The sequence below is a fragment of the Rutilus rutilus genome (assembly GCF_951802725.1).
Source record: "Rutilus rutilus genome assembly, chromosome: 6".
NCBI classification, from domain to species: domain Eukaryota; kingdom Metazoa; phylum Chordata; class Actinopteri; order Cypriniformes; family Leuciscidae; genus Rutilus; species Rutilus rutilus.
Window position 1 is genome coordinate 26545011 of NC_140214.1, and position 15794 is coordinate 26560804.

The 15794-nt window shown below is 40.1% G+C and overlaps 1 protein-coding gene across 11 annotated transcripts in view; it reads left to right on the plus strand.

Annotated features, from left to right (window-relative positions):
* ptprfb (protein tyrosine phosphatase receptor type Fb) overlaps positions 1-15794 on the plus strand; it is a 192252-nt gene that overhangs the window by 132517 nt on the left and 43941 nt on the right. For 4 of the 11 annotated variants that reach the window (XM_084412143.1, XM_084412138.1, XM_084412144.1 and 1 more), the window contains 4 exons: positions 72-377; positions 2182-2375; positions 9591-9617; positions 15551-15668. In XM_084412143.1, the coding sequence (XP_084268269.1) occupies positions 72-377; positions 2182-2375; positions 9591-9617; positions 15551-15668 (645 nt within the window). The remainder of the gene's footprint in view (positions 1-71; positions 378-2181; positions 2376-9590; positions 9618-15550; positions 15669-15794) is intronic. The other 7 variants (XM_084412145.1, XM_084412146.1, XM_084412147.1 and 4 more) reach the window with 3 other exon arrangements.

Genomic DNA, 15794 nt, shown 5'->3' on the forward strand with positions numbered 1-15794 from the left:
AGAAGCAAGCTTGTTTTGAGTTGTTTAATTTTTGCTTGATGCCCTCCACGTTGCCTTGCCCCCTCCCGCAGCCCCCTCTGCCCCCCCTCAAGACGTGCACCTGCTCAGCCTGAGCTCCACCAGCATCAAGGTGAGTTGGGTGGCGCCGCCGGCCGCTAGTCGCCACGGCGCTATCGTGCGCTACACAGTCAGCTACCAGGCGGTGAACAATGAAGACTCGGAGCGCCACGAGGTGAAGGACATCGGAGCGGATGCCTCCAGCTATGTGCTGGATGGGCTGGAGAAGTGGACGGAGTATCAGGTGTGGGTGAGAGCGCACACCGATGTGGGCCCCGGCCCAGAGAGCACAGCTGTGCGTATACGTACCAATGAGGACGGTAGGTCTGAAGTCTCCTATGTGGACAACTACTAATGCTGGGCTATTGCTGGCTGCTACCTTTCTGTTCTCTTTTTGTCTGACGAATTACTTCTTTTAAGCATGGCTAACAATTATTCCTATTCTGGGTTATGAACAATATCATCTGTTACATTTGCTATAGATTCCACAGTATGCTTGTGACTTTCTTGTTTGTCAAACGTTTCTAATTAAAATGTTGTGGTATGGACAAAGTCAGATTCTCTAAATAATGTCTAACCTTGAACAAACCTAGACCTGAAAGCTTGGTCTTCTCCTTAAAAGTAGTGACTGGAGCATTTTGTTTGAATTATAAATGGAACAACTTAATAAGTGAGGAGGGAGCAATATCACCGAGACATCCTCTTAAAGCACCATAAAATCAGGGGGCCACTACCCATGGTTCATTGCTCAGAGTTATCTTATCATTGAAGCGTGGTCTAATTGTCCTACACTTTAATCAAACTGCTTTCCAGGAAGTTCAGCTGTTAGCTAACCCACGTTGCCTAGACCAGGGGTTTTCAAACTGGGTTACCGAACACAACCTTTTGAACGGTGTATATTTTTATATATTTTAACCTAAAAATATTATTTTAATAATTTGTTTTGGCTTTAGTTCAATTATAAAATTAAAGCCAGTAATTTAAACAACATTTTTGTTCTGTATATGCTATCATATCGTGCTTATTATTTTTCTCCTTGGCCTCAAAAAATTAAAAATCCCTGTCCTAGACATGGCATGCAGTCACAGACATCAGCCCTCAAAGCAGTTACTCACTCTTACTCACAGTCTGTCCTTCCTCTGTTGTGCTACAGAAAGTTTTACATGTACTTGATTGCACAAGGTACAGGCTATTACACGTGTGACTTCAGGCAATCCCTGAGTGCTTCTGATAACGTTTTTAGAAGTGTAGGCTAAAGAGAAAAGCTTATTAAACGTAGGAGAGCAGTATAAGACCGGATGTGCTCATTGCATGGTCCTTTACAAGACAACATGCGCTTTGTCTCTAAAGTTGCGTTTTCACTGGCACAAAAAAGTTCGATTTTTCATATCCGTTCTGAGCCACTTCTAAATGTGGTTTTAAATCAGATGTATATCTGGACATCTGACCTACGTCTAAACGCTTATATCCGATTCCCCTTGGAATTCCAAGCCACCATAAGGCAAGGATGATGTGTTTTGCCCACAAAGATAGCTTCTTAATGTCATTTCATGAAGCACTAAAACTTAATCATTCATTCAAATAAATGAAATATTACCATGCTACAACGAAAATTATTGTTATTTTCATCAATATCTCTAGTTATCTTTTTCTTCTTTCTCACTTCTCATTCTCCATTCCTCTCATTCTCCTCCCCTCCTGTCTTAGACCACCTTCTGCTCTATAGTCACATCCTTATATATTGGTCCTGGTATCACCCTTAGAAATGATGTCATGCTTTTCCCTAATTTGGTCGTCATGAATTAATTCATGTCAAGCATATCAGCTGAGCAGCATTTCAGCACATCCTCATCAGATAATTAATTGTCCTTCATCACCTCCTGCTAATCTTTTAGCAGTTCTTATTTTTATCAGATTTTTTACACTTTCTTCTGGATCCTTGAATTGTTGAGAATAATCTTCTCACTGAAGCCACATTAGCTTTTTTACCGATATGATAAATGTTCCTCGACTGACAAATATTTTAATACCTCTCCTTACCCAAACCGCTACTCATTAGCTCTTATTAGAGTGTTTCAGCTCAAACACAATCCTAAAAGTTTAAATGTAACTGTCCCCGTTTAGTGCCAGGAGCCCCACCACGGAAAGTCGAAGTGGAGGCTGTGAACTCCACAGCTATTCGTGTGACATGGAAGCCACCACTCTCTGGGAAGCAGCACGGCCAGATCCGGGGATACCAGGTCATATACTCCCGCCTGGAGAACGGGGAGCCACACGGACAGCCTAGAATAATGGACGTCGCTCTGCCAGAAGCACAGGTACTACCTGCTAATTACTTATTGTCATACTTCACTGTTTGTTACTGTGAGCTGGATGCCATTGTTAGGGCTAGGTTGGGATCTGCTCCAAACCTTAGTGATCCTAACCTAAATCGGAACTCTTAAGTGACTTATTTGAAAAGCTTTACTTGGAGACTCAGCTAAACCTCACAATTGATTAGAATTGAGTTTGGTGTTAGCATGCTGCTAAGCTATTGATCTGACACAGTATGCATGCACAATTTTTTTTTTTTTTTTAAATATTGTTTATTTGACTTTCTTTCAGTTAATGTCTATCATTTGAAAGAGATATATAAATATATTAAATTATTTGTATATAAAAAAGAAAAAAATCGCAATGTTAGTTTTAGTATTTAAGTACTTTAGTAGTTAGTTTAATACTAAGTTGTTGTTTTTTTAGTAAAATTTTTTTTATATTTTATTTTATTTCAGTTACCGGAAAAAAAAAAATCATAGTTTTTGTTGTTTTTTGGCTACATAATTGTCTTGTTTTGAACAGCCTCTGGGTTGGTTAGTGTGTCTTAAATGCCCTTAAAAAAGGCTGTCTAGGTAGGCAACTCAGTAGGGTTTGGAACAGAATCTTTGTCTTCTGTGTTTTCAGGATACATGTCTACACATCTAATTCCACATGAAAACTTTTTTGAGCCTTGAGTGTTATGTAAATTGATGTTAAATATTTCACAGATCCACACTATTGGTGGCCTTTCAAGAATTCAGCTCTTTGTAAATCCTAACATTAATACATATGCACTGCCTTGTTACTCTGTATTTTTTGTTGTTGTTTCACTCATGGTGCATTAATATAAGGAGATTTAAAACTGCCTGAAGAAACGTGGGTGCACTGAGATGGAAGAAAGATAGTAATCCTTAGGAGGGATTTAGAAATCCACGAATATCTTTAAGTAGACACTTTTTCGAGGATATAGAGATTCAGACTGGGGGCATTTAAATGCTTCTGCTCTTGAATTGTTAGCTGAGAATTAACTTGCGTAGTCGTGTGTTTTTCTGCACTTTCCCTGCCCCCCCCCCCCCCCCCCCCCCCACCCCCAAACAAGAGATTCTCATTTACCTGTGTAAGCATTCCCCCTTACCGAACTAGTGGGATAAAGACTGTAACAAAAGATGTCTATGGACCACTGTGGGCTTTAATAGTTTTTAGTAAATGGGCAGGTGACAGAGGTTTTTCTGGTGCATTGAAAAGATTATTTCTCATTTGCATAAGTACATACCCAAGTGAAGAAGTGCATGAGAATGTGTCACCTCGCACATTAGCACTCAATCCACCTCCTAGAACTGTCAAGTTTTCTGTGCTGCCGTTAATTAATTCCAGCCTATAGTATTAGGGATGCACAATATATTGGTACTAATTTGGTTATTGCCTAATATTGTTAAATATACATTATTAATTGTGCATGCTAATATCTGTGCATGCTATATTTTGTATAATTTTTTTTTAATCATTTTATTTTCATTATTTATAATTATCTTTGTTGTCATGTAACACTTGAAAATCTTTAAAAACACTAATTTAATTGAGAAATGTTATATGCATTTTATATTTTACACTAATTTAATTGGGACAAAAATGTAATCATTAAAATAGAATAACACTTCAGCAAATCTCACAATGATTATTCATTTTCACATTGTACATTATAATGTTGTCGTGCCTAAATTCACTTCTCAGTATTTAAAACTGATAAGGCTTTTTTATTATTATTATTCATTTAGACGAAGTAGCACAGAATTTTTATATCTGCCATTTTTCAGTTATAGACCATACTATCCTAATATCCCAGAATTGTAATATCAGTGCATTTTTAAACGATAGGCTATATTCTATAAAATCCCTCGCTCAGAGCTTGTAGTTGTCTTTGTGACCTTTGCCTCTCTGGTTTGTGGTGCTGTTGTTGTTTTGTCTGTTCAGAGTCTCTAGTCCATAACACCTCAACAAGTCATAACTTGTAAACTTTGTTTAATGGCACAAGGTCAGCTGTTCTAAATATTTTTGACAGCTTACAAGACACATTTGTTGTGAATTTTTTCTATTTTTTGTAAAATCTAGTTTCTATCAGTGACAAAAAACAACAGACAGGTTTTGTTTACAGTGTCTGTCAGATGAACTGCTGTTGACCTCTTTGCTCTCATAACACAAAGACACCTGCGCTTGCCTCTCCCTCTTTGGCAAACAATCCACCATAACATCTGAAGCATTGAGTCATTTACTGCGAAGTGCGAACTGTGATGGTTTGTCCCAGGATGTGACTCATTCACCTTCATTTTTACAGAAAGAAAAAAAGCATTAAAACATTTGCAACACTTGCTGAGACTCATTTGTAAATATCAGATTTCTCAGACACAAAGATCCATACAAGCCTGTTTACTTTCACCTTGTGTCTCTTTTTTCTCTCAGACATTGAAGATGTATCATACGACTCCGGTTACGTTTATGTCTACATCTTTCTTCATTCTTTGACTCTTACTCAGCAAAAAATAGAATGTGTTATTGCTTTGCTCTCTGGGATGTAACTGGCCAAGGAGAACGAGTGAAGAAGGGAGAAAACATGTCGGAGAAGTGATGAAAATCCATTGTGTATTGTGTAACACTAATGGTGTGGCAGGGTGGTTGCCGAGTTGTTTTGATAAATGGCTTGTAGTCCGTTTTTGTCTTGACAAAAAGACCCGGATTTCTCAAGACATCCATTTTTGTTCTTCTGGGGGTTGCCAATTTTTAATATGTGCTGTTTCTCTACCACCTTCAGAGACTCTCTGACTCTAAGAGCATGGGCTTCTGCATGGATGGGCTCCTAAAACATCTCAGAGGAGAGCAAGAACATGTGTAATGTTTTTCATTTGCTCTTAGTGTGCATTACTGAACCAGTCCAAACCATAATGGCCGAGCCACCAATTAACAATAACACTTGTGAGTTACAAAATGACTAGCTACCTACACAACACCCACTCTCATTTGGTATGTCGTAACATTATAGTTGCAGATTTTTTTATTGAATGATTTTATCGAACACATCAATATGAAACGAAATATACGTATTTTACTTTATAATGTGATATATTTATGGAACTGGACTGAAGCATAACTGTAGTTTTTGAGGTGACTTTTCCAGTATCCCAACAGTTACACTTTTCTTTTTTTTAATCATCCTTATTTGTAATTTTTGCCATTATTTATAATGCATAAATTATAGCCATTAACTATAACTTATAAAGTCATAATGAAACGGAAGTTCTTTCAATATTACAGCAGAGTAAAAAGGATTATCGAAAAAGAAAAAGGATCTGAATGCGAGCTTCCAGTCAAGAAACGGGCACGGTTTAAGCCGACTAAATGATTGGGGAAGTCTGCCATACGTCACCAGAGAGTCTCGTTTCATAAAGATCAAGTTGTGACATTTTTATGAAAAATTACAATGCCAAAAAAAGATATGTATACTTGGATGAATTGTTTTCAGTAAGATGCATTTAGAAAACACATAGTAATTTCCATTTCACACTGACTTTAACAATTGGTAAGGTTTTATAAAGGCTGTATTACCTACACAATTAGCCTAAAAATGCTTTTAGTAGCTTGTTGGCTGTTGGTTAGCATTTACAAAAACCCACCTAAGTTATTACATTTTGATTAAAGGTTATGCTCTGATGTACTGTGCACAAGTAGATGTGTAACGTAAATTGAAAACTGTATTTGAAAATGTAATTTTGAAAATGAAAATGTAATTTCACATTGATTCCAAGTTCATATCAAGACACTGTCACAATCTGATCCCAATATTTGTCTCACTCAGAGCAACTTGAGAAGCCTCTCTCTCATCTGTCTCCCCGGCCTCAGCTGAAAAGCCGGGAAACCAGTGAGCGCTTGTTTGTCCGTGGGTGGGTTAAATGCATTTTCTTTTCAAAGAAGGCCAGACTAGAAACCCACACACTACCCTCAGTCTAAATTTAACTGAGAGATTGAGTTAATTGATCCATTCCAGTGTGCCACGAGAGCCGAGCAAGTGGCCGTTAGAGAGGCCTGTCAACCTTTCCATGAAGAATCTCCGACAAATCTGCACGAGAGCCCCTACAATTACAACTGTCACTCTTCTGCGCTGTATGGTTAGGATCCCGTTGCATCAGTTGTGGATGTTAGATAGAAGAGGGAATTAGGAAAAGACAGATGTAGCGAGAGATCGGAGCTGTGGGTGGTGCAGCTTTTAGAGAACGAGGACCTAAGCTGGTAGCCAAAAAAGAGGGTTTGAGCCCAATAAAGTGGGATTTATAAACTACCACCATCTTGTCATTGGGTCTTGGGTGTCCCAAGACAATGGTGACCTGCTCCTTGGGGGCCAACGTCCTGCAGAGTTTAGCTCCAACTTTCCCAGAAGTTTCTAGTATGCCTGAAGACATTAATTAGTTGGTTCAGGTGTTTTTAATTGGGGTTGTGGGTTGGTAGGAGGTGGTGCAATTGTCATGTGAGTTTCACTGACATTGGTAGTTGCCACATCCCATCACTGTACATTTGCATAAACCGCTGTGTTGCCAACGGTTGTCGCTTATCTCATCTCAGATCAACTCGCTTTGAAAGTGAATGACTTCCGATCACTTTGTATCTGCAAATTGCTGTCACGTGAAATACTCTATAAGACTCTGCGAGCATCTGCTTTATGAGTAAAGTGAATGTTAGATTCATACAGCACCAATTCTGAAAAAAATTCACTCTTTCCTCATTGGCCAGATGAAGGAGAGAGAGGAGAGCCCTTTATTTCCCATGATTAATATCGGCACCATCTTCGCCTTTCATCTCAACAGGCTCTATCTGACAAACGCAGACATCCATTACTATTTTAATATCCCGTCTGAAAATTGCCGTATTTGGCTCCAGCTGAAGATTCCTATCAGTTCTGACCTGTTTTTTCTGCTCTCTGAAGCATTTTAATAAACTAGGCTAATTTATTCATCTAGCATTCAAAGAGAATGATTCAGAGGAGATGATTTTGGGAAAGCAAAGGCCTGTACGCTTAACAGAGGCTAAAGTGCCACGTGGAAAACAACCACCCATTAAGAAAGCAGATAAGCAGAAAAAAATGTCTCATTAACTTGAGCTTAAAGAGGTTTGCTTGTGTTTATTTAAGCGTACGTTTCTTGTGTCGGTGCTGAGGTGGGATGTTGTTGTTTGAATGTAGAGCTGACCGAAGCAACTGTGGTGGCTTTTCCGTCCCCTTTTAGATGCTGTTGTGTATGTGCTAAGTGCACGTTGGTACTGTATCTACGCTGCAGCACTGTGCACGATTAATTGGACAGTTTAAATCAGCGGTTTAGGAGTCGTCCATTGAGGCGGAAGTGAATGCAGTGAAACGTCGATGACTAAATGATTGAAGTACAACTCTTATGTGCAGATCTGAAGGGGTAGAAGCGCTCTCCGGCCCATTATATCTGATCAATGTTTCAGCCTCCACACTTTCTACTCAACTTATCAGCATGACTTCAGCTCCTCGCTGAGAAAGGTAATGACGGGCGGTCAGGCCTCCAGGCAGTCGTGCCCTGGGTAAAGTCATTGTTACTGGACTTTTAGGAAGGCTTGCCCTGGGCAAAGCCAGTGGATTCTCGTGTGCTGTCAGGTGCTTTTAAAATCGTCCATGAGACTCCCACCTCTGAGCAGCCGGTGGGCTAACAAGACGCCACATATGCCAGACGCTACCCTATAGGATCGGCCCTGTGAGGTCTGTGTGTGGGAAGCGGTGTGTTAGGGAAACAGACTGAAATATTGGCCTCCGTCTAGTGTGCTAATGGTACTGTTATGCAATATATACACAGATCTAGATCAGCTCCATCATGAGAAGCAATTGTACGATATAGATGAATGTTTGCAGACTGATCTAATGTAGAAAATTACAGTGTGTGGGTCTGCACACTGATACTGTGACGTGCTTCACTGCACTTTGCAGATTCTCGGCTAGAAAGGAGCAATTTCTTTTTTCTTCCCGAAGAGGAATATCAACTCCGGTTGAGTTGGCTCCATGCTGGCTTCTCGGTCTAGGGAAGATTTGATGCATGTGTGTGCGCCTTTTGTTGAGGGTTCAGTAAGAGAAAAGCAACGGTTGTGGGTGCTCACTGTCAGAAAAGTTTGATGTCACCTAGCTCAGCTGGCAGTGTGATGGAGGTAATGGGATTTCATGCTGAACACACCAGAAGACTCGCATCAAGAAATAGGCTTTTAATCTGTATGGGATTCACTTACAGTCAAAGATAAAAAGTTCTTTAAAATAAAAACTTTTTAGAAATGTTCATTTTCTTGTCTCTCTTGGGGAAAATGTGAGGAATTTACTAAGTACAATATTCATCTGAATACATCAATGCTGTGGTACCGGTATCTGCCAGCAGGGGCCAAAACGTGTGTAAATGTAAAATGTGGCTTTTTTGTGCAACACAAATGTGTCGGTGAGATCAAATAAGTGATGTACAACATTACAATTTTGGCAGGAACCGATAAGATGAAGATTACTTTCAAGTTATGACTGATAACTGGCAGATTTAAAATTGAAATTAGTTTTTCCAAATAAAATAATAAACAAATGCTTTAAGTAAAAATAGAGGATTTCAGCTGCACAATTAAATGTATAATATCAACTGATACTGATAAATTAAATCATCTAATCCGAAAACTGATATAGTACCAATATTTTGTGCATCCTTAGATAAAATTAACACAATTGCTTAAATTATACATTACATGTAACAAGGCAGTGTATCTGTGATAAATGTTTTGGATTGTACAGTATTTCTGTATGTCATTTGGATTTCAGTTTTCAGGTTTATAATGAATGCAGCAGAGGTAAGTGTCTCTGAATTGCAATATTTGCAACCATGCTGAGACTAAAACGTTCTTGCACCAGGTGTAAGTGGTGCAACAGTTGTCATTTCTTTCTCCCACAGAGCGACGGAAATGAAGCACCTTGCCTTTGTTAGCAGTATACCACTGCTCCTTTTACCTGACATTATGCAGCACTGTGTCGAATGTGAAATATTGTCATCTCTTCTTCTCCACCCTTCTCCTCTATCTCTGTAGCATGTCACTGTTAACGCTATGTGTTCATCTGTAGATGAGAGAAAAAAAAGGTAGCGATGCTTTTTTTTCTCCCCAGTAGTGCCATCTCTGATTCATTTTTCCCCTCTCATCTGTCCTGTGTTTTCCATCAGTGGAAAATTGAAGAGTCCACGGAATATGTGAGTAACTCAAGTGTGAGCGGGTGGTTTGTGGCATTGGGCCTGCGGGGATGTTCTGCGTTTGTGTGTTCATCTTTCGCTTTTTCCTCTATCGCTTGGCTTTTCTTCATTTGAAACTAACATTTCTCCTTGTAAGGAGGGATTAACAGTTTGATTGAACTCCTTCTGTGTGCTTGATATGAATTTGGACCAATCAGATTGTAGAAAAGGGGGGAAATGGGGGGAATATACACCATTTAGCATCTTTTGAGCACTGTTGCAAACATATTTCTAACTCTGTACTTATTCACACGTGCACATATACACACACACACACACAGAAAAGACCAGAATAAAATGCAGCATTTTCAGCATTATACTGCAGGTCTCCCACTAATGCACTGTATTTACTAATGGTAATGATGCCGCATGCTCTAAAGGTCTGGCCCCTGAGAGCACATTTCACTGACAGTGTAATGACTGCGCTAATGACTTCTAGCATAGCAAGTAAACGTTATTCACTCACACGCACACACACAATCACACGCGAGCAAATATGGAAGGGACCATCACTATTAGAGCACTAGTTTAACATTTCCTGAATAATAAACACTCACTCGTACTGCGATGACAAATACTGTACGTGTGCAGACAAAGACACTTGACTAGAGAGATGGAAGAGACGGTTTATGGAAGCCGAGACGTACTGATTTAAGTAGTTGTATGAATGAAAGCTTTGTCTGCTGTTCTTGACTTCTGGTTATTATAATCACAAGAGCATTTTTCTGCCATAAAAAACCCCCAAAAACATCTAACTTTAGTAATTTGTCTAAATGTCGGCTCTTTATTATCGCGGGGGGGGGGCTGGCGCTGGCGCTGAGGCGCTGGCGCTGAGGCGCTGAATGAGGTTACCTGCTTTCAGCAGAGGGACTGGTTCAGGGTTATGTGTGCTGTGAGTGTTGAAAACCAGTGAAGCCTGGCTGGAGAGGGAAAGCTGTAGATAACAGTCAGCTTTCAACACTACAGCTCTTTGTGAAAGTAGGTGTGTGTTGTCCGTGAACATGCCTTTGTGTGTGTGTGTTTCGTTGTTCCAGAGTTTCCTCAAAAGATTCTTATAGTTGCGTGACAACCCACTACAGTTCAGGGCCCGGCTTGCGTTATGCTGGTAAATCCTCTTACTGCCTAGATTTGGAGCATTAAAAAAGAGCCGAAGAATTGGGCGCACTTCAGTTACCAGTGTCGTTTTCCTCCCAGTGAAGCCTGACCCCATTTCTCAGTCCGCCCATCTCTGTGCCAGCAGACTGGCTGCCGTCTCTCTGGAGCCCTGCTGTTAGCGACCGCACCTGCTCCGCTGCCACTGCGTGCTGCCACCTGCCTGGAAAACATTCAGCAGGAGCCAATCGCTTGCTCCCGCCAAATTGCTTTCCTTTCCCTCTCCCATGATTCAGGGCTGTCTGGCAGCCTGTCAGCGAACTGGATTTCTGGAATCTGGGATTCATACGTTAATACAAGGATTCGCACCTGACCTGGTGACCTTGAGCAGTCACAGTTAGGTGTGTGTGTATTTTGGTTGGCCACCAAATTTTTTGTATCTCCAATGTTGGCTGTGGTTATGCGCTAACATACCCTTGAAAAATTGACCATGGTCAAAAAGAATATGTTTACAAGTTTTTAAAAATTAATCATTTATTCTTAATATCACCAACATGTGAGATCAAGTAAATGCCACAAATCAATTGTCACGCATAGATTTTGTTCTGCTTTTAAACACCATTCGCAAACTTGAGACATAGGGCCCTATCATACACCCGGCGCAATGCAGCGCCAGGCATGACGCGAGTGTTTTTTGCTAGTTTCAGCCTGACGCGGTTATCATTGTGTGTGTTCTGGCGCATTGTTGGCACGTTGCTATTTTGAGGCAACTGAAATAGACTGCACCATTGACCAACTGAAATCTGGTCTAAAGTCAATGGCGCAGTGTTTTTTTTTTTGTTATTTAAAGAGCGCGTTAGTAATGTGCGGGTCCACAACGCGCGTACACTCTGCTTATTAAACACACATGGATGCGCAGCAGCACACAAAACTGCCAAATAATAAAAAATAAAAGGATTACAATGTAAAAGAGTATTATTGTGTAGATAAAGATATGGTGAAATCCGGCTTGTCCTGTTGAGAAGATCCGTTTGCGCTCTGGAGACACGTTCGGTCTTTCCACTATCAAATTCCGTCATGTAAATAGTGAATCCACCATGGCCCGAGTGCAACTGGCATTTTAAGGGAATGGGAGATGAGACTCTGATTGGTTTATTGCACGTAAATCCCAAAACACACCCATTACTCATTAAGAGAATAGGGACAATGCGCCGACCATTTTTCCCGTCATTAAGCTATCAAAAGTGGATTCGGACACACCCTAACTGCACTTGCGCCCTGCGCCTTTGGACATGAGCTTAGATCGTTAAAATAGGGCCCTTAGTGTCACACCCATATCTAAAAAAAATACCCAACATCTGTTTTAAGAAACCACTCATAAATCTTCATTTAAGCCATTTTTAGATCCTCTCTTTTCTTCAAAGGTGAGAAACTCTATTAATTTCTTTCACCTCAGGCTCTATTCAGAGGTACCACCTACACATACTGGAACCGTGCTGCTCTTCTCACAGATGACATTGATTATTGCTTGACAGCACAGAGACTCGCTGGTGTCAGCGAGTGACATCTGTGCACCTCTGTGTTATTTATTCTAGCAATCAGCCATTTTGAAGGTTGGCGTCAGCTGCCAGCTCACTAATGTAGTGTGACTGTTTGCTCAATGTATAGAGAAGAAACACACCTATTAAGATGGCTTTCCATTAATCGCGATATGATTGGAAATGATTGGTTTGTGCGATTAATCCCACCTCTTTTTGTGAAAAAGACAATGAAAAGGAACAGCTCAGCATCAGTTTACAAATAAAATATATTGTTTAAATTGTTACTGCCTTCAGTTATTATATTGGAATAACTGTAAAAATGCTTAAAGTCCCTGTAAAGTCAAAATTAAGTATGTGTTCTGAGTTTGTCACACCACAGAAAAATGTGTTATTAGCCACCTAGCCAAATTTGAATGATAAAAAAAGCTGGCAAGTACATCAAATAAGCTATCAAAATCTTGAAAAAATGAGCAGTAGTCTCTGTTCTCAAACGCTGGGGGCGTGTCCACTGGCTGCGCTGAAACCACGCCCACTCGCAGGAAAGCTTCCGTCGCCACACTCAACTGTCACCGCTACAGACGGAATGGATGCTCCTAGCAGATTAATTTGTTTTACAAAGCCATACATGTTCGAGCCTGGACTACCTACTATAATTATAACATAAGCACACAAGGCAACTTACACTCATTGGTGGGCACGCACTGCCGACGATGGCACCAGTTGTCGGCGCGACGGGAGGATGAAGGCCGATGCGGGAGATAGTCGGTTCGGCCCCATTCACCAGTAACAGCGGATTATCAGTGAATCCCAGTTGTCTCCGACGAAAGTTTATAAAACTATCCCGTGTAAAATGATCACTACAGAGGCGGTGATCCTCAGCTGTCCATCAAGGTGGCTCTTCACAAAATTAATCCACCTCTTCTTAATGTGATCGTTTTTCAGAAATTTAAATAAGGACACCGATCTGTTTTGTACGTGATCGCATCCAGGTAGTACGCATTTCTGTGACGAAGGCATATAGCTAGCAAACTGTAGGCTGTAGTAACTAATAGTACTGACCGTATCTCGCGATCGGCAAACTGATGTGAATGTGCTATATTGTTAGCGGAGTGGCAGCGTCAGGGGCTCCAGTGCGTCATCAAGTAGGGGCGTGTCCAGGAGCTCAGGGGCTTCAGTGTGTCATCGAGCCCCCGTTTCAGCCCCGCCCAAAAAATCCGGAACACAGCAATGGTGAAAAACTGTTTAACGGTCTAACTCCACAATTCAGTACTTCACAGTTCACAGTCTTTGTAATATGTTTTAGCAATACATTTCTAACATTTATAATGCGTTTAGAATTTTTTTTTAGAATTGCCTTTACAGGGACTTTAAATAAACTAACTTGATGAGATTTATATTTGGTTTTAATAAATAACAACATTAATTACATAGTCAATGTAAAAATACAAAAGAGAATTGTGTTTGGTTTCTCTCTTTTTTCCCCCTTTTTTTTTTTTTTGAACCAGGAAAATGAGAGAGCATTAAGTGTAACTGGGACATGAATTTACATTTGATTTATTAACACACAAAAAAAAGAAGTAAAAAAACTGTGAGGACTTTGCCTCCTCATTTCAGAACACCACTGCATGCCAATGTCTCCTTCTTATTTAAACTTCTGTTCTCTGTGAGTGCGAGCTGTTCCCTTTGCTCGAAAAATTGATAAAAGAGCACTATTTATGAAGGAGAAAATGAGAGGCGAAAATGCAATTGCTTCGCCTATAAAAAAGTAATTTTGTGTGATTAAAGTAATGAATAAACGCTCAAATTTAAAAAGGTCATTTAAATTTATCCAGTCATTTACATTTTATCCCGTGTTCCCCTTCTTTAGGGCTTCTGTGGGAGAGGAAACCAAACCAATCCTCCGTTTAAAAAAAGAAAATTGTGAAACAGTGGGCACTTATTGGTATAAGTATTAATATAATTAAATCTTAATTAAAGAAGAAACTCCGCCAAGTCTTGCTAAAAATGCTAATGAGAAGCTTTTAAATGCCGTTTGTAATAAAGGAGTCTGGTATTTTTGTGTGTGTGTGTGTGGTGGATGAAGATATGCCGTGTCAAGACCTTGGTTTATTTCCATGTGTGTATTTAAGTGTGGTTGAACCTGTACTCCATTAATTATTGTGTGAGTTTGGTTTCTTTCTGTGTGTGTGTGAGGATTTTCAGCACATCATTTGCAGGTAACCCTGCAAGTACACTAAGAAGAGATTACTTGAGTTACTGTAGGCTTTACTCATATTCCTCATTAAATGTTTCTTCAGTAAAATTATTGTTCTATTAATAGCTAATTCATGTTGAAAGGAGGACGAATAGCAGCGCATTAATGATGCACAGTTTAGGAGTTTCAAGGGGCCGTTTTCAGTTAAAATCTTTTAACTTTTTTAAATTGTTTTGGGGACCTGAAAATGCAAAGTATTTGAAAACTGTTATTGTCGCCGTGTAAATTACAAAAACGTGCATTTGTGTAAACTGTGACACATGCGCATTACGTGTTCAGTCTACAGGCGCGTAGTGTTTCTTTACAAAGTTACATCGCCAAATACTGGCCTGGCAGCAGAATACAGCGCTTTTAACAGCGAGTGAAAATATTGTGTTTTAACCCTAATCAAGACTTTGTTGTGTGTATGCGTGTGCATGTGTTCCTACAGTTGCTTGCGTGTGCTGTGTTTGACGTTCTCTGTTTCTTCCTTTGGTTTGTGAGTTTGTTCAAGTGCTCACACAGGTTGATGTCAACCAGATGTGTCAGTGTTCCAGTTGTGTACACCAGCTAGGCTAATTTGTGAACTAATTTGACTTTTTAGGAGGAACCTTGAAACCCTATTTAAAAAAAATAGGGTGGGGAAATCATTCAAATATCTGCCAAATTGCAGACAGTTGAAAAAAATGATTTGCTAAGCGTCCTCGTAAAAACTTTTTGTCACTGGTGTAAAGCAAGAAGACTGACACCCATGGTTGAGTTGCTTTCGTTCTTCTCTTTGTGGCTTGGAAGAGCTTCTCATAGAAAAAGCTTTTCAAAGCCTTTTGGAGTTATTGTTTGTATGTGCAATACGAAATTAAAGATGTGTCCGATGGTTTTAAAAGGGAGGTTGTAAATGGTTAAGCATTGGGGTGTGTGTGGTTTATTGGAGGGTTTATGATCAGTGTCTGCCAGTGGGGATGGCATGAGGGCGTCTCTAGATAAAGCTGTCTTTGCATCTTAGGCATCATGCTGTTTCCGTTTAACAGGAGGCTGTGATCACTGGACTTTCCTCCGAGACCGCTTACTCTGTTACCGTGGCAGCGTACACCACCAAGGGTGATGGGGCGCGCAGTAAAGCCAAAGTCATCACCACCACCGGAGCAGGTAGAAACTCACACTCAAAATTCACCCTGATTACTTTCCTAATGCATGCTTCTGGTCTTATTCTGCATGATTCATTGGTGCACATTGTTTCAAAAAAGAAAAAAATTGAAATATAATGGCTTATTT